The sequence below is a fragment of the Denticeps clupeoides genome, chromosome 9, assembly GCF_900700375.1.
Source record: "Denticeps clupeoides chromosome 9, fDenClu1.1, whole genome shotgun sequence".
Lineage (NCBI taxonomy): Eukaryota > Metazoa > Chordata > Actinopteri > Clupeiformes > Denticipitidae > Denticeps > Denticeps clupeoides.
Window position 1 is genome coordinate 21,387,239 of NC_041715.1, and position 23,195 is coordinate 21,410,433.

A 23,195-nucleotide genomic window follows, 5' to 3' on the forward strand; every position below is an offset into this window, starting at 1 on the left:
GCACACACATCTTCTACTGAAATATCATTTCAGTCTCTTGTTCTCTGATGCTGTATTTTACTGTAAATAATGTCAAATGTAGCACATTTTCCCCTTTGTTTTTCATCATTGGGCAATAATATCAGCCAGCCGTACTGTAGAGTAATGCAGTACTCTGTCTGGCTGCTAGGGGGCCGTCAAACCCCTGCTGTGCATCACTAACATCCTCAACACTAAAGTACAAGAAGGATTTATATACAAATATATATTTTATGTATTTGATTAGACTGCATTAAAAACACTTAAGTGCCTCTTAACCCCTGCATCATGTGACTAAACCAGTAAAACATACATTTTCTTTCTAGAGCTAAAGTTCTATTGCTGCTAAGTTCACAAACATACAGAAGCTTTTACATAGAAAACCTTACACTGTGGCAATGAGATGTAAATGTGACGAAATTGTGTGCACAACAAAAATAATTAATATTCACTCAGGAGCGTTTCCATTGCACACATTTTATGTAGCTACCAGTCAAGATATTAGGCAAACTGGACTCAAAAGATCATGATGTTGAAGTCTAACGATGACTTCCCTTACAAAGCGTCCAGCTTTGTTCAAAGGAAAACACAATATTTTAAATATTATGAACAACACTATAATTTTTGCATGAATATGATGTTTTATATGCTAGTCTCATGTCAGACAAATATTTTTGTGATCACAATGTGACAGTTTTATAAAGTAAATAAAGAGTCAAATATGTCCCATTGAACATTTGTCTACTGGAAGTAGAAATTCTACGCAGATTGACTGTCTGTCATCATATCCTTGTGACTGAAGACTGAAGCGAAGACCCAAGTGCAAGTGAAAGCTGGGCTCAGGAACAAACAGCAGGGTGTGTGAGCAGGAATTAGGCTGTGAGGCATATATATATATATATATATATATATATACACACACACACACACACACACACACACACACACACACACACACACACACACACACACACACACACACTTGCACTCAGCTGCTCATGTTACTTGAGTAAGTGGTGAGTAAGTGGTGCCGCTCTAGTTAGGATGGTAGTTTCATAGTGGGTCACATCTATGAACCAGATAACCCAGGTTCAAATCCCACTTACTACCATTTTTCCCTGAGCAAGACACTTAACCCTAAGTTGCTCCAGGGGGAGTGTCACAGTAACTACTGATTGTAAGTCGCTCTGGATAATGTAAATGCTGTAATGCTGTAATGCTGTAAATGTAGTTTATGTTAACAGTCTTGGTTAGGTCTTTCAGGTTATTCTTGTGTGGCATGTTCCCTGTGTGAGTGCTGACTTTCCCTCTCCCATTTCCAAGCCTTCATCTTCCCAGAGCTTGTTCCTTTATGTTGGTCCCTTTTCCGGGACAAACGGGCCTCCCAATGCTTGTCCCTCTTGTGTCTTTTCAACACACAATTTTAACAGAATATAAAACATTAGAGAAAACTGTGAATGGAATGAAATCTGTCATTATTAACGCTCAAACACAGGTGAATTATGAATTGCTAAGATGCACACAAATGATCTTGAAGGACCAAGACCCCAAAAATCAGATGAATGAACCAAGAGATTCCAGCTCCATAGGAGTTGGTCTGCTTGCTCTTCTTGCAGGCATCGATCTGGCAAATTGCAGTTTTGGCTGAGACCACATGCCCTGGAGGAAACACGGCACAGTACTTTGCACGATTAAAGGGAATGAAAAATCCATGGACCCTCATTAGATTAGTTTATGGGTGGGTAATGACATGTTGTTTAAAACACACCACTCCATCTCTCCCCTGCTCTGTGGCTGAGATCCAGCTGAGATGGAGCTCTACTGGCTGCTTGGTTCAGATGCAGCCTTAAAAATAGCCATGCCCTATTTCCCCATCACCCAGCAACTTGCTTGATTTAACGACATTAATTCCAATTTCGTTTCAAATTTTTTGAATGAAGGCAATTGTTTCATCTGGGGAAAATTATATCTTAATCACTTTTTAATGTGTCTGTAGTACATATGGACTACATTATTTTGAAGACAGCAGAGGGACCTGTATGTTTGAAAAGATGTCCCATGTAGAGGCAAGGTCATATCTCAACTGCTTTACTCTCACCTCATGCCACCATCCCTCTGGAATTGGGTGGAATGGCACAACTGCTGGTGTAATGCCATGGTGAAACCGGCCCACCAGGTGATGTCATTTTCCTGCTTTGTGTTGCCCTTGTTAATGATGTCTGCCTGTTCCTAGTTATGTTCTGAAATTTATAGAACTGCTCTTGCTCTGTCTCCAGTCTTGGTTGCTCGTCTGTTGTGCTAGCTGTTGTGTATGGTAAAACTTTAACCCGCGTCAATACATTTCTGCCTTGTTTGGTGGCATTTGTGGTCTTTTGTGTTGCTTATTTGAGGACAGTGGTGGCCTAGCAGTTAATGAAGTGGCCCTGTAATCAGCAGGTTGCCAGTTCGAATCCTGATCTGCCAAGGTGCCACTGAGCAAAGCACCGTCCCCACACACTGCCCCCCGGGTGCTGTCCATGGTTGGACAGTCCATCTGCAGTGCCCTTGCAGGTAGCCACACCTCCACTCTTGTGAAGTTCCATGTACCAGTACACCCCAAATGACACTTCAGACAGCGCTGTTGAATTTCCAGTGCCTGCTCCACAATGCATGGTCTTCTGGTTCTAGCATCAGCTACAAGGTGGTGATGTTTTTCTGTTCCTCCTCCACAGTGTCTGGTTCTGTCAATCTGATAGAGGCTGGGTACCCATGTACTGCAAGCTTGCCTTCCTGCTGGACAAGGGTGGTAACAGGGCTTCTGGATTTCCTGGGCCTGCATTTGTGCTTTATGTGCAATGGGAGGACCTTCTGGGTGTCCCGGCCTGCCTCTATTCTGGACATGCAAGGAAAAGGCTTCTGAGTCTTCAGGTCCACTTACTTCCTTGCAATATATGTCTTGTTCTGAGACCCTCTGGCCTATTTTGTGTTTCTTAACACAACATATTTCTTAACGCAGCATGTCATGCACATGTGACTCATGCCAAGGTGCCACTGAGCAAAGTTATGTCATCACACACTGCTCCCCGGTTGCCTGTCATGTCTGCCCACTGCTCACCAAGGGTGATGGATTAAATGCAGAGGACAGATTTCTTTGTGCAGCAGTGTTTCATAACGACAGTCACTTCACTTCCATGACTCACTGTTTTGTCTCTCCTAATTAGTGTAATTAAAAAGTGGATTTAAGTTTGTACCCTCCCTCATTCCATGTGCTACATGTCCTTGTGCTCCCATTAGTCACTTTGTCAGGCGCCTGTTCCTCCCACTTTACCCGATGTGGCATTACACAGGTTGTATGTAGAAAAACATACACGGTGACATATTTCTTAACATTTAACATTCGCACAGTCAAAAACGGTCCTCCTTCCTTCTCCTCCTGCCACCTCTGCAGGAAATGTAAATGTAAGAGTGTGTGGTTGCAACCAGAACCAGTGTCTTGTCTAGTCAAGCATGATGATAGGAGTGTTATGGTTTGGGGTGGCATGAGTACTAAATATGAATGCCAACACTGAAGCAGCGCATGATCCCCTACCTTCTGAAACTGGCCCACAGGGCAGTATTCCAACATAATAACACATCTTCAAAACGACTACTGCCTTACTAAAAAAACTGAGGGTGAAGGTGCTGGAATGGCCAAGCCTGTCTCCCCATCTATTGAGCATCTGTGGGACATCTTCAAACGGAAGGTGGAGGAGCGCAAGGTCTCTAGCATCCACAAGTTCTGTCATGGAGGTGTGGAAAAGGATTCCACTGGGAATCTTGGATGCTCTAGTGATCTCCATATCAAGTTAAATCAGTGCTGGAAAATAATGGTGGCAAAACAAAATATTGGCACTTTTGATGCCAGTGGTTTAGACATTAATGATTATGTCTTTACTTATTTTAATTCGAGAGCAAATTTACACTTTTATACAAGCTGTACACTGACTTCTTTAGTCCCTTTCAAAATCCATTTACATTTATGGCATTTGGCAGACACATTTATCCAGAGCAATTTACAATGGGCTTTCATGTTACCATCAATGAAGTAATCAGTCTGAATCACTAGGACGCAATCATTTTATTTCACTCTGTTGTAGTTTTTCATACATAAGTCAGACATAAGAACTTTACAAGTATTCTCTAAACGGGAAGGTCTTGAGCTGCTGTTTGAAAATACTCAGTGACTGTGCTGTTCTGACCTTCCACCACGAGGGGCCAAGACAGAGAAGAATTTAGACGAGTGTCTTCCTCCTACCATCAGCAGTGGAGGGACCAGGCGAGCAGGGTCGGAGAGTGCAAGGTCGCAATACAATTGAAGTAATAAAACTCCAAGTCATATACATATGATAAATATTTAATACTATGTCTTGGCTGTTGTGTTTTGTTTATATACAGTGGTAGTAGCCTAGTGGTAACAAACTCACCTATGAACCAGAAGACCCAGGTTCAAATCCCACTTACTACCATTGTGTCTCTGAGCAGGACACTTAACCCTGAGTTGCTCCAGGGAGGGACTGTCCCTGTAACTACTGATTGTAAGTCGCTCTGGATAAGGGAGTCTGATAAACGTAAATATAATGAGCATCATGTGAGACACCTGAAATCGCGGACGTTGCGTAAACTCCGCAGTTGCAGTGAGCGGAGGTAAGGTACGGAAGTGACGCAGCTGCAGTTTGAGAATGGCGCCGCCGCAGAGCCGCTTACGCTGTTGCGCGTAACTGCTGCGGGCCGAGCGGAGAGGAGATGCACACGGCACTGGAGTGAGGTAACGGTATAAAAACACTCCCACAGGCCGCGGCGCAGGCTGGGGGAACTTCGGCGTTCAGAAATGGGCTGAGGCTCCTCGCTGGCCGCTTTATATATCATGGTGCCTCGGCGCGTTGACTTTTACCGGTTGCGTTCGGGCTAATGCTAACGCACCGCCGTATATGGGCTGAGCCACTCCGACACCCGCGGCTCGTTCTGTACGAAACGACCGTGGAACGACCGTCGAAACCATTTCTGCGTTCGGACAGGCGAGAAGCGCCGGAGAGCCCGCAGGAAAGGAACATTGAACCGCTGTCTGTAGTTAGCTGACTAGCCGCCTAGCGTGATGCGTCGTGTTTGTACCCGCCGGCTTTCTGTGGTCTAACGCACCTTTTACACACCCCACATGTTGTAGGTCCCATGTCCGTAAACGGACGTGTAGCTTTTGTGCAGCGTTAAGGCGCGCACCACGTCGCCACCATCAGCGTCCTCCTGAATAAAGTTCTGAAGCTGGGAAAGCACGTGCCTGCTGCGTGGCTCTGACCAGTCCGTGAATTGTGTCATGGTCCTTGGTCTGTTGCGTCATCTTACTTGGGTGTTACACGAAGTAGAACGTATAAAAGGAGTAGAGCAACACTTTCACAGCTCCTGCCCTACAGCATCTGGTGCTCAGGTTCAATCCAGACATGTGACATACGTGCCCTGCTGAGTTTAATTTGGTAGCCAAAAAATTCTTCAGACATTTCACGTGGTGTTATATAGGTGCCTTATTGTGCACTGCCTCATAATCCCCCTGAATCTCAACTCAAGCTTTGATGGGGATTAAACATTTTTATTTTCTAACATTGTGTGCATTCATAGTTCTGTTCGTAAGAAGGTGACAAGTAATTAAATGCTGATGGTTCTCAATGTAGCACGCATGCATGCATCATGTGCAGCCTCCAACCTCAACCCAATTCCATTTACATATTCAGGTTTGTTAATTTGTTCACAATGATAGTGAATTTTTATCACTGCTGGAGGGTGGAATTAAGATAACAGTGGAGATTTGTGAACTCTATAAACAAAGGTTTTTTTTACTTTTTTATTTTTTACTTGTTAGGCCTTGTTTATGTGTGTGTGTGTGTGTGTGTGTGTGTGTGTGTTGACACATTAGCTTCAGCCAGATGAGTTTGCTGAGACATCAGTTAGAACAGGAAGCTTTTATTTGAAGGCACACCCACATTTTGCTGTTAAGGTGCTGATCCAGAGGTGTGTTCTCAGGGAGACTGAAGGGTGTGGATTAAAGCCCAGAGATGTTCACTGAATGCCCTACCAGACAGTTAACAGTAGTAACTGACAGTACAGGATGAACTGACACCGTGTGACCTGTGTGTGTGTGTTACTCACTCCAGATCAGTGGTCAAGGAATGTGAATCTAACAGGCATTAAAATAACTTATTTAAATTCTTCTGCTGCTTCATGCTCTACCTCCTGCTGAGGCTTCTTTTTATTTGCCCCTTTACTCTTTCCTTCCTTGCTTCGGTTTCACTCATGCTGAAAGCAGGAGAATATCTCACAGACATTAGATAAGTGTATGTGGTGGGTGATGAAAAGTCTTCACCAGGTAATAATGAAGGGTGTGTCTTCAGCACCCGTGGGTCAGGCAGCTAATCTTACCTAGTGTAGTGTTTCCCCTCTCTAATGTAAATGACCACTGTAGGAGTGACTGGTCAAACCGAGATTCTAACCCCCACCCCGTTGGTCACCTGACTGAGTTCAGCAGACCCTCTGTCACGGTGCCGTAGGAGAGAAGTGCAGGAAATTATGAGGTAGGTTTCTGTTGAAATGTCTGAGACAACATTTTCCACATATGGCTTGTGTTGATGATGATGTTGAGATTAGCAGGTGTCTTGACTGCAGCTTTGATGAGTTGCATTGTGGGTATATTCCATTTTTTCATTGATTGTTGCTGTTGTGAGCTCCTTACGATTTGGAATAGTTTCTTTTGAAAGCATATTTCAAACATTAGTCTGTGGTTGATGATTATTAATGTGGTTAAACTGCACCTTAGACTTAAGTTTAAAGAATCATTTGAAGGATGATATGAATATGATTCATAGATTCTTAAGATTTGTCACATGGGTGTAATAATGAGCAGAGAATGTGATTGTTCCATGATACACACTTTTATAACAATATCATATCAAATTGTTTCTAAAATATAATCAGAGACGGATTACAAAATACAACTTCAACATCAAAATATTTGTGTTAGTTCATTAATCATTATGTACTTCAATGAACACTGCAATGTGTGAACTTTGGTCAAAATGTATGATTGCTGATTGTGTGTGTAATTGATTTTACTTTGTATGAATTTCCATGTATCCAGTATTCATGTTAATGTTACATGAAATTTTTTTACCAATTTGTCAAGAAGTGTTACTGTATTGCCAGGAAGGCTGTTTAAAATGAACATCTTTCCATGTTCTACCACACCTCATTCAACTCAAGAACTGAGTTTTATTTGTGTGGAGTTTTTCCTTGTGTGCAGAAGGGTCAAGTGTGGGGGGTGTCAACTGTAGGGCTTGTCAAAGCCCATTGAGACATACTGTATGTGATTTTGGGCTATATAAGAAATACATTTTGTTGTTGGGTGAAAGCGAGTACAGAAGTTGAATATTTTGTGCTAAATGAAGGTGAATACAGAAATGTGCAGGTCAAGTGGTCTCCAGGACCAGGGTAGGTGACCCCTACTGTAGATGTAGAGAACTTTGAAGTTCCTTGGTGCCATGTTCTCTTTGTATTTGTTACCTGATGTGTGGATAGATCCAGAGGTTAATGTAAGACACCACTTTATAACATTCCAGTTTGAGAATGTCCAGTTTGTTATACAGTGCTACTCATGATCCTGTTGCCACATAATCAATCAGCTGACACTTTTTGTCTGTAGTGCATTTTAAGTTTTTTTTTTCCATCTCTTCTTTTTGTTTGCAAGTATTATATACAGTATATTCATTATTTATTTCTTCAGAAAGTCCAGTTTGGTACACAGATGTGCAAGTACCCAGTTGCCATTCATTGCCATTCATCACAGGGGTTATAGATGGCACTTTACTTTTATCTGGTTTCCTAATAGAAACAAGTTGCTTTTTGTCACAGGGGCTTCCACTTCTGCACATTATTTTTTTTCTTTTATTCCTTGTTCACTCACCAAAACTTCATAGTTCTCATGGACCATCTGCTGTCTTTGCATCCCATATGTTAGCAGGCATCTGCTTGTCTCAAGCCTGAGACCCTTTCCTGACGTACATATGTACTCATTCTGGAAATGTCACTTTCAGTAATAACTTTTTTTTTGGCATTTCAGCTAAAACTGCCTTGTAGAAGTATTGTCTTATTCAGGCTTATTCAGCATATATTCTATGCCATTTTTGCTCTGATTTGTACCATTATGTTTATATGGAGTACCAGTACCAGAACATATCTCTGCCGCAACTTTTAGTCGTTTCACCCACAAGCCAATATTATTGAAGCCTATGAACCTGAGGTAGATTGGCATAACATATGAGCAGGATAAACTTGACACATTATATTAATGTACAGCCGGTATTCCATTGACCTGAAGATCGATAAGAAACATCTTACCTTACGTCACCTTCCATCTGGAGTAGAGAGTTGGGTAGGTGTACTTTTGAGTTATTTAGCTTATTTAATGTTTTTTAAATACACAGATGCATTTTATTTAATTACATTTAGTTAGTTTTTTACATTTCAATGTAATGTAGATCTATAAAAAAGCCTCAATGAAGGATTTTTTTAATTGTCAGGTTTGAGATTGAACCCCTACTGGTTTCTGTGTGAGGTGCAGGGCTATACAGAGGTTGGCACTTCTGTATCCCAGTTGGAGTGTGTCTCTACATGTGTGTGTGAGTGAGTATCAAGCTTGAGCAGGGGGGGCATGTGAGAGTCATATGAATGGGCTTAAGGGCTTCCTTGTCTCGTCTCTACCAGTCAAGCTTCCCTCTTTCAGCCTCTCATCCCGTGTCCAGTGATGAACTATAGTGTGAGCGGTGCGTTCGCCTCAGCAGACATCAGGAATGTGCCCCCGTGAGGTGCCCACTGGGCAAGACTGCTTATTTTTACGTTGGGCTTTTTTGCTGCTGTGGTCACCTGCACGGCCCGAGGTCCTGCAAAATGTGAACTAGTGAATTCATGCTGAGAACTGATTAAGGACCTTATACATTCCTTGGTTGCGATTGGGTAACAGTCACCCTTTTATACATGTGTTCGAGTCTTTTTTTTATGAACAGCTTACATTTCAAACTATTATAGAATTTCCCTCAAATGTACTTTCTGTTCAGAAAACAAACATTGCATGATATAGCTGAGGCATTTAGGCTCAAAATCCCAATCACATTCTTGCCATTTTTATGACAAGAATGTATATTGACAAACATTTTAATATTTGTCACATTATATTTTAACATTATACATATCAATACACTTTACTCATCATTTCATGTACATAATTTATTATATATATTTATGTATATATATGTACAACATTAAAACTCACTGACACCACTAGTCCTCTGAAGTTTATATTCCTCAGTGTACAAAGCTGCAGCTGAAAGTAGACGCTCACATCAGGGAATACTTTTTCCAAGTCCACCCAATGTAACATCCATAGAAACTCCAGGTAAGCAATGCACATGAATTCATGGAAGACCATCCACATGATGTAAAAGGGAAATGTCCAGGTCTGATTAATTGCATATTCTTAGGTTTTGTTTTGATTAATTGTTAAGGGCGGGGCCATCCTCTGATTGGCCAAGCTGCATTTGAAAGTGTGCTTGCTGCAGTCAGACAAAGAGAGGTGAGTAGCCTGGGCCTGTCAGATAGACAGATTGGATGTAGCCACAGATTAGAGCTTTAATCAAGCCTTAAAAGTTAGAAACAAGGCCGACATTATTGTGGCAGCGGATGTTGGCCAACATGAGTGTACCAACATGCTTTGCCCATGTTACGAGTCATTTATACATAATTTTTTTCACACCTCTTACTTTGCTTTCATTGCCAGTGCAACCAAAACGTAATTGCCAGAAGCTAGTCTATCTCCTCAACTTTCATTTTCAAGTTAATCAAAACTAATCACCTGACTGCTCATTTACTGCCCAAGCCCAAGTAAAATGTTAGAAACGGTTCAATTTGAAGTTGAATTTGTCATTTCAGCTATATACATGTTACACAGTACATAGTGACACATTTTGTTGTGTGCGCTGTCTGCTGTACTGCAGTGTTTCACAATGACAATCAAATTTTCCATTTTAAAATGCAATTAAATTTTTTTGTTGTTGTTTGGGTCCAAATTTCAAACCTGTAGTGTACCAGTTCTACTTATCCGGAGTATGCTGCTACCACTACCATGTCTGAAAGTTTGTACAGTGTTCTTTGGTTTTGGTCATTCTTGTTATTATGGTTCAACCACCCATAAGATTACTGAGGCTTTTGGTTTGTCCCTGTGGATTCAGCCAGTGACAGTGGTGTTCTAGCGGTTTCGGGCCCATGGTACTGAACTTCCTAACCAATTCATTTAGGCTGATCTTGACTAAGATGAGATGGTATCTACATTTACATTTACATTTACGGCATTTGGCAGACGCCCTTATCCAGAGCGACTTACAACGTGCTTTCAAGTTACCATCGATGAAGAGATCAATTCCGGTTCACTAGGACCCCAACTATGAATACATCTATTTTATTCACTCTGTTGTAGATTCTGTACACAAAGTTCGACAACAATTTACAATTTAATCTAAATATTCTTTAAAGAGGAAGGTCTTGAGCTGTCGTTTGAAGGTGCTCAGTGACTGAGCTGTTCTGACCTCGAGGGGAAGTTCATTCCACCACCGAGGGGCCAAGACGGAGAAGAGTCTAAATGAATGTTTTCCTTTTACCTTCAGAGATGGAGGGACCAGGCGAGCAGTACTGGAGGCTCGGAGTAAACGAGGTGCAGTGCGAGGTGTAATAAGGGCTGTGAGGTAGGATGGTGCTACTTGTTTGGCTTTGTAAGCCAGCATCAGTATTTTGAACCTGATGCATGCAGCTACTGGGAGCATAGCAGAGGGGTGGTGTGGGAGAATTTGGGAAGGTTGAAGATTAATCGTGCTGCTGCATTTTGTATTAGTTGTAGAGGTCGGATGGTACATAGTGGTAGACCAGCTAGAAGGGAGTTGCAGTAGTCCAGTCGTGAGATTACTAAGGACTGAACCAGTAGTTGGGTGGCCTGGGTTGACAGGTATCTGCATTTATCTGCACTCCAATAGACATTCCTAGCTTATTTAAATCTACAGTTCTCTTTTGTAGGTTTTCATTGACTCAATTTGACTTTCCATTGTTCCATTTTTTGTTTGTTCCTCTGTACAAAAACAAGCACTCTAGGTCAATGACTATTTCAAAGGAATTGCTGTACACCCAAAATTACCATGACAAATTACCTCCGACTACAACTATATGTTCAAAATAGTGCTGATATTGGCAGGAGTTCCTGTTGGAACTGAACTCAGAACCACTAGTCTTGACCTCAGCTCATATGTTGATTCTTCCTGCAGCTTCCACTCTTATATGACCTCCAGAGAACCATCTTATGATTGTTGTGCAACTTGTGTAACAAGACTTCATTTTTTTAAATGTCATCTTTTACAACAAAGAGTTTATTGTTGAGCCTCAACACAGTGTCTATAAAAGAAAAAAAGAAAACTGCTAAAAAAAATGCTTTTGGGTTCAGAGGTCAATGTAGCCTTGTGTTTATAAACAGTGTTGTCGGGAGCTCTGATGGTTTACAATCACGTTAATGTTTGAAACCAGAACCTAGACCATTGGCACTCATTGAAGAAAAGGCAAGGAAATCAGTTTCACACACAGCCTGGCGTAAGTAAACAGGCTGGAGAACCAGATGTTTTTTTTTTATTTATTTTTTATGTTAATTATGTTCAAATGAAAATCTATATATTTTATATATGTGAGCTTTCCTGTTATGAAAGTATTTTGTATTATGTTGTGGTAATTGCAGTTTCTGAGTCAGCATAACTGAACATGTGACACTCACAGTTACTGTAGTGGCATTGAAACTAAATCATGGTGATGGAGGTTTTCACACACTGGCTTACTTGATTTTCTGCTTTGGCAGTAAGGTAAGTCCTTGTTTTTTGGTCTGTGGCTTAGTGTATAGTCCATTACAAAATTTACTTTTCTAATATATTATTTTGTTTTTCATTTCCAAAAGTCAATGATATTTAATATCAGTGGAATCTTATGATCTTCGTGTGAATTTTCAAGTCCTTCTTTGTTGCAGAAGTAAAACTGTATAGTAAAATGTAGTAGATATTAAATTGTTAAAATTTCTGTTTAAGAAAATGAGAAAACAAATCAAATGAAATATACCAAAAATCTAATAACTAGTCTGCTTTGGAATTATCTTATAATCACTGTGTGTTTTAGCTTCATTTGTTTGTTGTATAGTGCATTATAAAATGCATTTTTAAAAAAGAACAGTTCTTTTTTCATTTAATGAATCTTAAAATAGTACTGTAACAATATCTGATCAGTAATTATAGGGCTCTAGCTCACATAAGTGGCTTCAGTTAAACTGAAAAGTCTGCAATGGGACTGTCACTGTAGTTTGTGAGTTGCAAATAGCTCCACCCGGATTATTCAGCCAATTACTGAGGTTCTTTGCTGCTCTTATGTTTTTGTAAATCTGCGCTTTAATCTTCAGACTGACTTTGTAAGTCATTAACCTCCAACTTGCGCTGCTTTGTTTGCTTTAGAGGTGTTATTTCTTCACTCGCTGCCACACCTGTTTACTGTTTGTACAGTCCCTGACTTGTCGCTTATCTATTTTGTAGAAACACCTGCTATTAACCTGACTTTTTCATCATTTAATCAAGACAGAAAGTTACAATTTTGGCCAGACAAAAATTAAACAGAAATTGAACACATTTACTGCAAATACAAAAATATGTCAGCAAATTAAGTAGTTGTGCTGTGAGATTTGAATTTAATATCTTGTATGATTTCCATGAGCTTGAAGGACTGCATCCGTGTGGTTTGGCAAGGATTTATACAATTTTTTGATGAAGTCATGAGGTATAACAGAGAAACCAGTCTTGCATGCCTCCCAGAGTTCATCAATATTCTTTGGTTTCATCTTCCATGCTTCCTCTTTCATCCTACCCCCACACATGCTCAATGATGTTTATGTCTGGTGACTCGGCTGGCCAATCCTGGAGCATCTTGATATTCTTTGCCTTGAGGAACTTTGATGTGGAGATGGAAGTATGTGATGGAACACCATCCTGCTGCAGAATTTGGCCTCTTGTATTGTTGGGAATATAAAAGGTAGCTAAGATTTCTTGGTATTTCAGACTATTGATGTTGCCTTACACTGTGCAGATCTCTCGCACACCCCCATACTTTTCCGCCACCAAACTTCATTGCGGGCTCCAGTAGGTCTCCTGCAATATTTGAGAGTGACTGTGGTGTGTTTCAACTGAAGATTCAACTGAAAAATCTTCTGCCACTTTTCCCGCGTCCACCCTTTTAGTAGGCTGTGGGACTTGGCAAATGCCACACGGTTTTTCAATTTTCTTTTGATTAGTGCTGGCTTCTGTGCACTAAAATCTGACAAAATCTGACAAACTGTTCTAGTTGACACAGGGACTTTAGGTGGCCAGGTCTCATGGAGCTCTGCTGCAGTGGAAAGTGGGCTGACCTTGGATTTTCGAGCCAACAAACGGTCCTCTCGAGCAGTTGTCTTGCGGGGTCTGCCTAACCTGGGCTTGTCCTCTGTGCTTGATGCTGAGGCACAAAAATTCTTCATTAGAAATGTATTTCAGTGGCGACATGACTTTTGTCAGGGACTGTATAAGACATTGTAAAAAGAAGCAATATGTCCACATGCAGGTTTTCCTTTTGGATTGTGGTGTACTTGGATCGTAGACTGAAGCTGGTGTGTGCTGCTCCTATGAAAACTGGAATGTAGTTTGCTAGGCCATTATTCACTCACTGTATGGGGTAATTTGGTTTTTAGTTCAATTCACTGAGTGCAAGCTTTAGATTTTGCACTGGTATTAATAGCCATGACATAGAAATTAGTAATAATATTACAAATAGCCATTTATTGGTTTTTGGTCTTCTATGGTTCCAGTGAGGAGAATTCACACCTCAGCTTGTTTGCTTTGGTCCGAATCAGTCTGTGAATTTTGAACATTGTATCATTTACCTCTTGGTTCGATTCCCAAAAAAACTTTTTCTCTGCTGATTGGTCAAAGGTATCGCTGCAGGAACAACAAAAGTAAATACAGGGAGCAGATCTGTCTTTGAGAAATTGGAGGGACATGATGAAGGTTTATGCACGTCTTTAAAAAAAAATGGGCTGATGCACTGGAGTTGCAGAAGGCACAACACAGGAGGCGGTGTGCATTAATCATATGGAAAAACGACATCAAATATACCCATAAGGCACTGTTTTCAGGCGTTCGGTCATCTTGTGGTTCGCTACGTGTTCTCAATGGGCGGACTGCACCAATTTTATTCGAGTTCCCAATTTTATTCGACTCAAGACCACTACTTTTTGTGAGCTTCAGAGTGATTTTTTTTTGCTGCGCACCTGAGTGTCAATACTGTGTTTACATCGGATGGAAAAAAAAACAAGGGGGGAAACAAAGATTTGAGGCCATTGATTTTTACTTTGTTTTATTTGTCTACTTAGGTTTTGACTGAGTTGAAGGAGAAGATGAGGGTCCATTCGCACACAAAGTTCTGTTTCCTGTGTGTGCTCACATTCCTATTTCACCAGTGTAGCCACTGCCATGGTGAAGAACACCATCATGGCCATGGGGAGCATAGAGCTGCACACAGTCATGGGCAGGGCAGCCCAAGTCATGATCATAAACACATACATGCCCACAATGACCTGCAGATATCTCAGGTGCCTTATGTGGGACCATCAGTGCAACCAAAGGCCCGCAGCATCAGCGAGGCTGAGAGTGAGCAGCACTTCTACATCAAGAAACTGTTCCATCGTTATGGCCAGGGGGATCGCCTCAACTTCAAAGGTTTCCAGAGCCTGCTGCTTAGCCTGGGTCTGGGTGAAGTGAAGGTAGTGGGACTTGAGCATGATGACATGGGCCATGACCATGTAGCCCACCTGGACCTTCTTGATGTGCAGGAGGGACACCACTCCCACTCTCCTGGCCATCAGCACCACCATCATCCACATTCTCATGAACACCCTCACATGGAGCATGGAGAGCACCATTCCACAGACCAGGTGCCCTATTCTCCCTGTAGCTCGCAGGAACCTGGTCCCACAATTGATAGTGGCCCAATGCCACGCCATGATCATGATCACCACTTCAACGAGCACACTGAAAAAGATGACCACAAAGCAGATAAAAGTTACCGCAGACATCCAGCTAACAACCTTGACCAAGAGCCAGGTCATGCAGATCATCTTCACATCAACAGACAGGAAAACCAGACTCATTCTAATCATCACAGTCACCACCACCACCACCACAAGCACCCACACCCTCACCATCATGACCAGCTTTCTTCCAACCGTATTACTTCTCCACCCACCCAATGGGAGACGCAGCCCACACAGACATCACCTGAGACTTCTGCATATTCTGTAGTCATGGGAGCTCCACACCTCGGGGAAGCACAGCCATCTCTCACACCAACCCAGGCTCCAGCCACCATGGACAAGAGGTCTAGAAGGCCTTCCAAAGGCAGAGGTCAACGTAACAAGAGCACAGGGGTTCCTCCTCTTCCCCCAACTCATAAGCACAGACATGATGACCACAATCATGTTAATGTTCATAGCCACTCCAGGGTTGAGAAGAGAGCAGTGCCTGATGAGGCACCCCATCCAACACAGTCCACCATCCCACACAGTCCGGCTGAGCACTTTGGTGGACTCTCCCACCAGCACGAAGAGGTAAGACACATCCCTCTCTCAGCTAACATTTTACTGTCCTTCCAACATTTCAATCTCTTTCAATCTTTTGCAGTGTTTGAATCTTACACAGCTGCTGAACCACTACGGGCTGAGCCCTGATTCCCTCATCTCGCCTGTTCAGTTCACTTACCTGTGCCCAGCCCTCTTGTACCAGATTGACAGTCGGCTCTGCATCCGTCACTACCACCAAATGGACATCCATGTGACTGATGCCAGTGCTCCCACAGGTAGAAGCCGTGAGACTTGTGGTTAATGCATAATGATTTAAATTTTTCAATTTCAAATACAGAATACAAAGCATTTGAATCATGGAGTTGATTCAATGCTAGAATTAGTAATTATGCTTTACTATCAAATTATTTACATCATTGAGTGAAACTGATGCAACATATGGTAGATCATTTCAGTTTCTACTTGCTGCTCTCTACTTCTCTAGAAAATAGCATAAGCATAGAGTAACATGAATTAGTTTAGACACATTTTTGAAGCACTAGTCATACATTTTAGCTCTTAAGTGGCATATAAATACAATGTGTTGAGAAGAAATTTTATTTGGGGAAGACCATGTTTAATCTTTTATTACACATGAGACATCGATCACCCTGAAATGACTTAGTGTTAGTGAAAAGTTAGTGTTGAGATGAAAATTGTGAGATTGGCATAAGTGTAAGAGAAATCCTGAGCCTTTCAGAAGGAAGCTATGGAAAATATACTGTTTTGAGCTGTTAAGAAATATCTGTAAGAAATGCCCAAAGCCTTGAAGGACACTGTGTGCTGAGCGTATTTGTGCTCAAACTGTGCCAGACACTGTTGTATTGATTTTTCTGTGAAGATCAATGGCAGTAAGAGTTGTAGCGCTGCACTGAAATTGCGTATCATCTTCTTCCTGCTGTCTGACCAGAGCACAGAACAAGAGCATGATCATGAATTGGTTATGGAATGAAATGCAGGCTCATATCGTGGAGTGTAAAATTCGCTTCATTTCCACTCCTCTGTGTTGTTTGTTACTTAATCACACAAACGCACCGATCTGGCTTTCTCAGATCCCACACCAATGAATAAATTGTCTTATTGTGGGGAGGGGACTGATATTACTCTGTTATATTTAAACAAGCATCACACCTTAATATAACAATTACATAAATGCATATGCGCTGCTGCAAGCTTTCCACTAATTCTGTTTTGATTAACTCTAGATATTGCAAGTTGCAGTGGAACATGTTGGTGTATGAAGTGTAAAATATCCCCATACTGATGACTTTTTATTTTTTGTTCCCTCCATGTTGCAGTATTTTAGCACTGTGTTCGCTGTGTTATGATAAATGCTATAAATGCTAATGCTGAGCACAGCATACAAGTGAATAAAGTGAAAGCAAATCACTGCTGGGAGGTGGAGCCTGTAATTTAAGATGAATTCTCCCAAAAATAACACGTGCACACACACACAGGGACACAACATTCATAAAGCCACTAGTGAACCATTCACCTGCTTCTGTGTTTTGAGGAAAGCAGCTGCTTAAGTGCTTGATTTTGTCCACAATTTTTGGACTGCAGACTTTTTGGAAAGATCAGGCTAATCAGCATTCACTCTGAATTGCTGTAAACTCTGTTGCTGTGGAAAGAAATGTGATCAGTAATTTAATTTATTACTTCCTTAGTCATTGACTCATAAATCCTCTCTCCCCATTCCAGGCTGGGTATGGATGTCTGGCATTATCTCCATCACAATCATCAGCCTTCTGTCTCTGCTGGGCGTGGTGCTGGTGCCAATCCTCAACCAGTCCTGCTTCAAGTTCCTGCTGACTTTCCTGGTGGCACTAGCGGTGGGCACACTCAGTGGAGATGCCCTTCTCCACCTGCTGCCGCATGTGAGTCCACCTGCCCAGTTCAACCCCACATCTGTGATTCATACCAACATGAAATGAGGCAGCACGATAACGTGACAAAGTACAGTATCAAACAAATCAAAGGCAGATCACCAAGAAACTTGTTCAGATCTTTTTCTGGGTTCTGATTAGGAAGACATAGTCTGATTTCAATGAGCTATGCTTTGTGTAAATGTTACTGTATTAGATGAAAGAGGTTCCATAACAAAAATTCACTGCCAGATCAGCATATGACTTCTTAGTCTCTTAGCTTCCAGCCAAATAGTGCATGCTTAGCATCGCTACATAAAAACAAAAACATTGTGTGCCTTTTTGTGGTGAAGTCTCAAGGAGGACATGACCACAGCCAGACGGGTCACGAGGATGTGGGCGCTGGGAATCTGCTGGAGGAGTTTGACGGAGTGTGGAAGGGCCTGACAGCGCTGGCTGGAATTTACCTCCTCTTTATCATTGAGCACTGCATTGGGATGTTCAAACACTACAAAGATCAAGGGGTAAGTTCACAAGGATTTTTTTAAAATGACACATTGAGGAACAAAGGTTCTATTCTCTTCTCACATTGGTTCTTCTTTTCAGGGAAGTTGGGGTCTGAGCAAGAAAGGGGCTGCAGAGGCAAAAATTGGCAGGAAGCTGTCAGACCACAAGCTGAATCGGCGCTCCGACGCAGAGTGGCTTCACCTGAAGCCCCTCACTGAAGGTTTGGCATAAGTTTCTGTCTCATTCAAGAGCCGCTTGGTGTGTCATGTATTCTTATATTTGGTGACCTAGTATAATGTTTTTTTTGGTACTCATACCAAATAAAAAAATTATTTTGGCTACTAGGTTTGTGTCTACTAATGTTACAAGTTTTTTTTTCTTCAGGCCAGGACATCATGGCACAGCCCGTTGACACTGGCCACAATGACACTCAGATTACTGAGACCCTGGACTCACCCAGCAAAGTACCACTGGCACTGACCAACACAGAATGCTCCCCCAAGCAGACTGACAACCTAGCCAGAGAGAATGGCAAGAAGACAAAAAAGCACAGCCACGGACACTCCCACAGCCATGGGCACTCACACAGCCACTGCCACTCGGACCAGGACATGAAGGATGCTGGGATTGCAAGCATCGCTTGGATGGTCATCATGGGTGATGGCATGCACAACTTCAGCGATGGACTTGCCATAGGTGATTCTCATTTTCATTGCTGCTTACATCTTCATATACTGATTGCAGTGTGGGCGAAGCTGCTTCACGTGTTCACAGATGAGGATGATCTATTATTTGAATCATATTCTGGGATTGCTGTGATGTCAGCTGATAACAGTTCAGTGTCTGTCCTCATCAGGGGCAGCCTTTAGTGATGACATCACAGGGGGCATCAGCACGTCTGTCGCGGTGTTCTGCCATGAGTTACCACACGAACTGGGTGAGTTATAACAACAACAACAACATTTATTTCTTATATAGCCCAAAATCACATACAGTATGTCTCAATGGGCTTTGACAGGCCCTACAGTTGACACCCCCCACACTTGACCCTTCTGCACACAAGGAAAAACTCCACAGAAAAAAAAACTCTAGGAGAGAGAAAAAAAGAAAAGAAGAAACCTTGGGAAGGAGTGATACAGAGAGGGACCAGGGTAGAGTGAGCCTGCAAATGGTGTCAGTGCAGGGCTGGTGATGATTTGTACAATATAATAATAAGTCCTACAGTTGTAGGGCTGGAGAAGTCCAGAATGTAGTTCAGTGTCATGGTCTATATTACATGTCCATAATGATGTTACTGGTCCACTTGAAGATCACTGAAGCTGTAATTGTAATGGTGGTGGTGGCTGTGGTGACCCTCTGGTTCGTTTCATGCTCTGTCCTCGTTTAGCAGTTTTCAGGAACCAGGATTTATTTGCTCGACTCTTCACTGGGGTCTGCAAGTAGTCTGGGTGCTTGATTCCGTGTCTCGGAGAAAAACAAACAGAAGCAGCGGCAGACTGTTGCACTTTACGACCAATACTGAAATATGTGGTTATAGTGTATATTGGTGCTACAGTGGCCTGGTACCCTAACTAGGACAGCCTAACTAGGGTGAATTTAACTTTGTCTAACAGGGGGACTTATAATTTACACTGTGTCAAAGTGAAGTTAAATGAGTGTCTAGGACTTTAACAAAAAGCCAGAGAAAACAGCAGGAAACCATGCTGTTTGTGATGGAGTTGTCTTTCAGTCTGCCGTTAGCAGTAGCTATCCCCATCTCACACACAGAGAGAGGTCTCTACTGACCCGTGATGCAGCTAATTGATGAGCATGTTAATTGTGCTTGGTGACACATGGGCGGTAGTCTGACTTGGATGAGGAGAAGCATCTCTGGGCGTAATGAAGCAGGCAGTCATCAAGAGTCGATGGATGGGAGGTGATTGTGATGAGCCTCTGCAGCTATTCACATTTACTCCTGGACAACAGTTCTTGGTGCACTGCAGTACACTTTTTTTTATCATGCTAACCTGTAACCATCCAAACACAGTCGTTTATTTATATTATTTTATCAGTTCTGTACAGGATACAGTCTCCACATCACCCGCATATGAACCACAAGTTCAGACCCCACTTACTACCATTATGTCCCTGAGCAAGACACTTGAGTGTCTCCAGGGGGAGATGTTTTTTTTTTTTTTTCTTTATAATAAAAGCTGCTTAAATGACTCGGACATAAAAATAATTTTTTTTTTGTTCTGTACTTTTCTTTTTTTAATGAATTCTGAAAAATAGGGATGAGCTTTGTAAATATTTATGTCTCTTAAAATGAGAGGCTTTAGCTGATCTGCTTTGCTGTGCATGTTCCTCAGTTTGACCTTCACAATGTACCTGTCATGTGCAGGTGACTTCGCTGTGCTGCTTAAGGCAGGCATGTCAGTGCGGCAGGCCATCGTCTACAACCTCCTCTCTGCTCTTATGGCATACGTTGGCATGGTGATTGGCACGGCCATCGGACAGTACACCCACAATGTCACCAGCTGGATCTTCGCCGTCACTGCTGGCATGTTCCTGTACGTGGCCTTGGTAGACATGGTGAGTCAGTGTAGCTCCAAATTCTTTTGTGGTAATAACTGCTGGACATTGTCTTCAGTAATTGACTCTCCTTTTGCCCTGTTTGTAGTTACCAGAAATGCTACATGGGGACAGTGAGGAGCACAAGCGCTGCCAGCTAGGACACTTCCTTCTGCAGAACCTGGGCATGCTCACAGGGTTCACAATCATGCTGCTCATCGCAATCTTTGAGAAGCGCATCGTTTTAGACTTTGGGTTCTAGCATCAAAAAGACCTTGGTGTCTGGGACATGGGTAGGGGGTTATCCTGTGATCGTACATTCGCTTTTATTCTATAGTTGAGTGGCTTCACTTCACAGTGCTGCAAGAGCTTGACATCACCAGAAGAAGCCCACCAACATGCAGGGGGTTATTGAGCTTGTTGTGTTAATATGTACTTCTCTCTCTCATATGACTGCCTGTAAAATATGAAACCAGACTGCACGTGCACTTCTGGTGATGAAGATTCTTCATAATAGTCATAATATTAGTGATTAATAATAACAAAATTTTTAGCAGAAAGACAAGATCCACAGTGCCAAGCATGTGATGGCTGCTACTTGCTGCCCGTTCGCCTGCCCGCCCTCCATCACTACCACCCTGTCCAGTCTGTGTGTTCAGTGTTGCAGCAGCCCACCAGAGAGGAGGATACTTCATGAGAGCTTGTACAAGCTGCCAGTTTTTTTTTACTGTGATAATGTGAAAAAGTTTGAAATTTACTAAAGGTGCTGTGTGAAGAAAAATCATTTGTCCGGCTACTATCTGAAATAGCACAGGCCGGGACTTAGACTCCAATTTCGAATATTCCTGTCGGACATGAGTTGAATGTTTCTTAATCAGAATGCTGATTTTGCTTCACTGTTATTATTCTTCTAATTATTGTTTTGTATCGAGCAAGTACTGACTGAGTGGTAGATTTATACTTTAGGTTACCTTGTTGTTACTCTGCGATTTTCCTTGTCACTGAAGGTGGGACCAGTCCCAGAACTGTTTTATCCGAGTCAAGCACAGTCAGTCACTGCACAAACACAACTCTTCCCAGGCCAGCACCGTGTCCAGAAGCACAATTCAGCTATTGTGGACAGATGCACCAGAACCACAAGCTGAAAGGCTCGTTATCTGGTGAGCATAGAAAAAGAGCAGAAAATATTACCTTCCTTCTGAAGAACATTCCTGTAAAAATGTATTTCTTTACAGGTGAAATACTTTAAATCATTTTGTCTTTACCAAGTTTTTACACACGTCTCTGGAAACTATACTTTTGCTTCTAACAAAGTGTGTTCTCTTTATCATTGTCTGCTCTAAATTGCAGTGCTGTCTGGATTACAATCACTAATTTTTTTTTTTCTTTTTTGTGTTGATTGTGCCAAAAAGAAATCTCTGGGTAAATGTGTGCGCTTGCCATTGTTGCTTCTGGATGCTTCAGAAAATTCCATTTCTGCTGTTCAAGTTGTCCAGTCTGCATGAAGTGTGCCTGTGATCCTGTGTTTATCCTGTCACCATGTGACACCTGACATCATCTTGTCCTGGCTATGAATCATTGTGGACCATAATCACTAATATATGTCACAGGATTGACTCATGAATGAGAAAAATGAACAGTTTTGGGCATATTTTTACTTCTGTTTATTAAAATTGGGGGAGGAAAGAGAAATTTTGTGTGTGTGTTTTTTCCCCCTCATAATGAAGATGAATATAATGTGGTACACATTTTAATAATGAGGGTGGATGCTAACAGATGAAAGCCAATAATCCCCTTGGCTACATCCTGTCAGTTAAAAGAACGGATGAACATTAATGAGGATCTTTTCTTTCATCTTGGTTTACCGTTGAATTTGCTTCATTACAATTGGTGGGTCTGTCCATTGATGGACTCCCCAGCCTACTGACCATTAATTCCAATCATTAGAGCTGAAGTGCTTCAGTTCCTCCAGGAGCATTGGAAAAGTTGTTAACAGCTAATTTGTTTGATGATAACCATGACGACAGCTTCAGAGAACACTGGTAAAAAATACACTTTAAACACTTCATTAGCCAAGAGGAAAAAAACACTTAAAAAAAAAATGTTTGACAGTAAATCAATCCATCTTTGTTTGTACAGCTCTCTGGGGGGGATTTACCATCCCCATGGGATTGGATGGTGAGAGTAAGAGAAAAGTTAAAGGTCAAGTTTGCTTTAAATTAATAACTGCCTGTAGATGCATAAAAGTGAAAGTTGTCTCCATGCCTACAAATTAAATGCCTAAGAAGCATGTAGAGCCAGTACAAATGGTCAAAAACTGAACCCTGTGGTTCATGCAGAGAAATCTTTGCTTAATCCAACTAAATGAATGGAGGGTAGGATTTCAGCCTAATAAGAATGAGTACGATTGGAGTGTAAGGCTCCAATAGGTCCACTTTCCAGACTTTTCCAATGGAAACTGGTGAAAGGATAAAGGATGGCATTAAGCA

General features: G+C 41.9%; 1 protein-coding gene across 6 annotated transcripts; it reads left to right on the forward strand.

Moving 5' to 3' along the window:
- Positions 1-4,719: 4,719 nt before the first annotated feature.
- slc39a10 (solute carrier family 39 member 10) lies at positions 4,720-22,398 on the forward strand. Of its 6 annotated transcripts, none has more exons than XM_028991796.1 (11): positions 11,399-11,697; positions 14,540-14,847; positions 15,025-15,772; positions 15,846-16,020; positions 17,486-17,661; positions 18,003-18,173; positions 18,256-18,376; positions 18,541-18,852; positions 19,013-19,093; positions 20,537-20,727; positions 20,816-20,968. In XM_028991796.1, the coding sequence occupies exons 2-11, from the start codon at positions 14,564-14,566 to the stop codon at positions 20,966-20,968; spliced, it is 2,412 nt and encodes an 803-aa protein (XP_028847629.1). In that variant the 5' UTR covers positions 11,399-11,697; positions 14,540-14,563. The 6 variants fall into 6 exon arrangements, 5 of the variants coding, with proteins under 5 accessions (XP_028847626.1, XP_028847628.1, XP_028847629.1 ...); XR_003750807.1 differs by adding an exon at positions 22,119-22,398 and having other exon boundaries at positions 11,400-11,697; positions 14,540-15,772; positions 20,816-21,866; XM_028991793.1 differs by lacking the exon at positions 11,399-11,697 and adding an exon at positions 4,720-4,801 and having other exon boundaries at positions 14,540-15,772.
- Positions 22,399-23,195: the final 797 nt, after the last annotated feature.

Excerpts from the sequence above, each read along its gene's own strand:
- slc39a10 (XM_028991793.1), top strand. The coding sequence starts at position 14,564 with ATGAGGGTCCATTCGCACACAAAGTTCTGTTTCCTGTGTGTGCTCACA. Across the intron at positions 15,773-15,845 it reads TCTCCCACCAGCACGAAGAG|TGTTTGAATCTTACACAGCT; the intron begins GTAAGACACATC and ends AATCTTTTGCAG. Across the intron at positions 18,853-19,012 it reads CAGCGATGGACTTGCCATAG|GGGCAGCCTTTAGTGATGAC; the intron begins GTGATTCTCATT and ends TGTCCTCATCAG.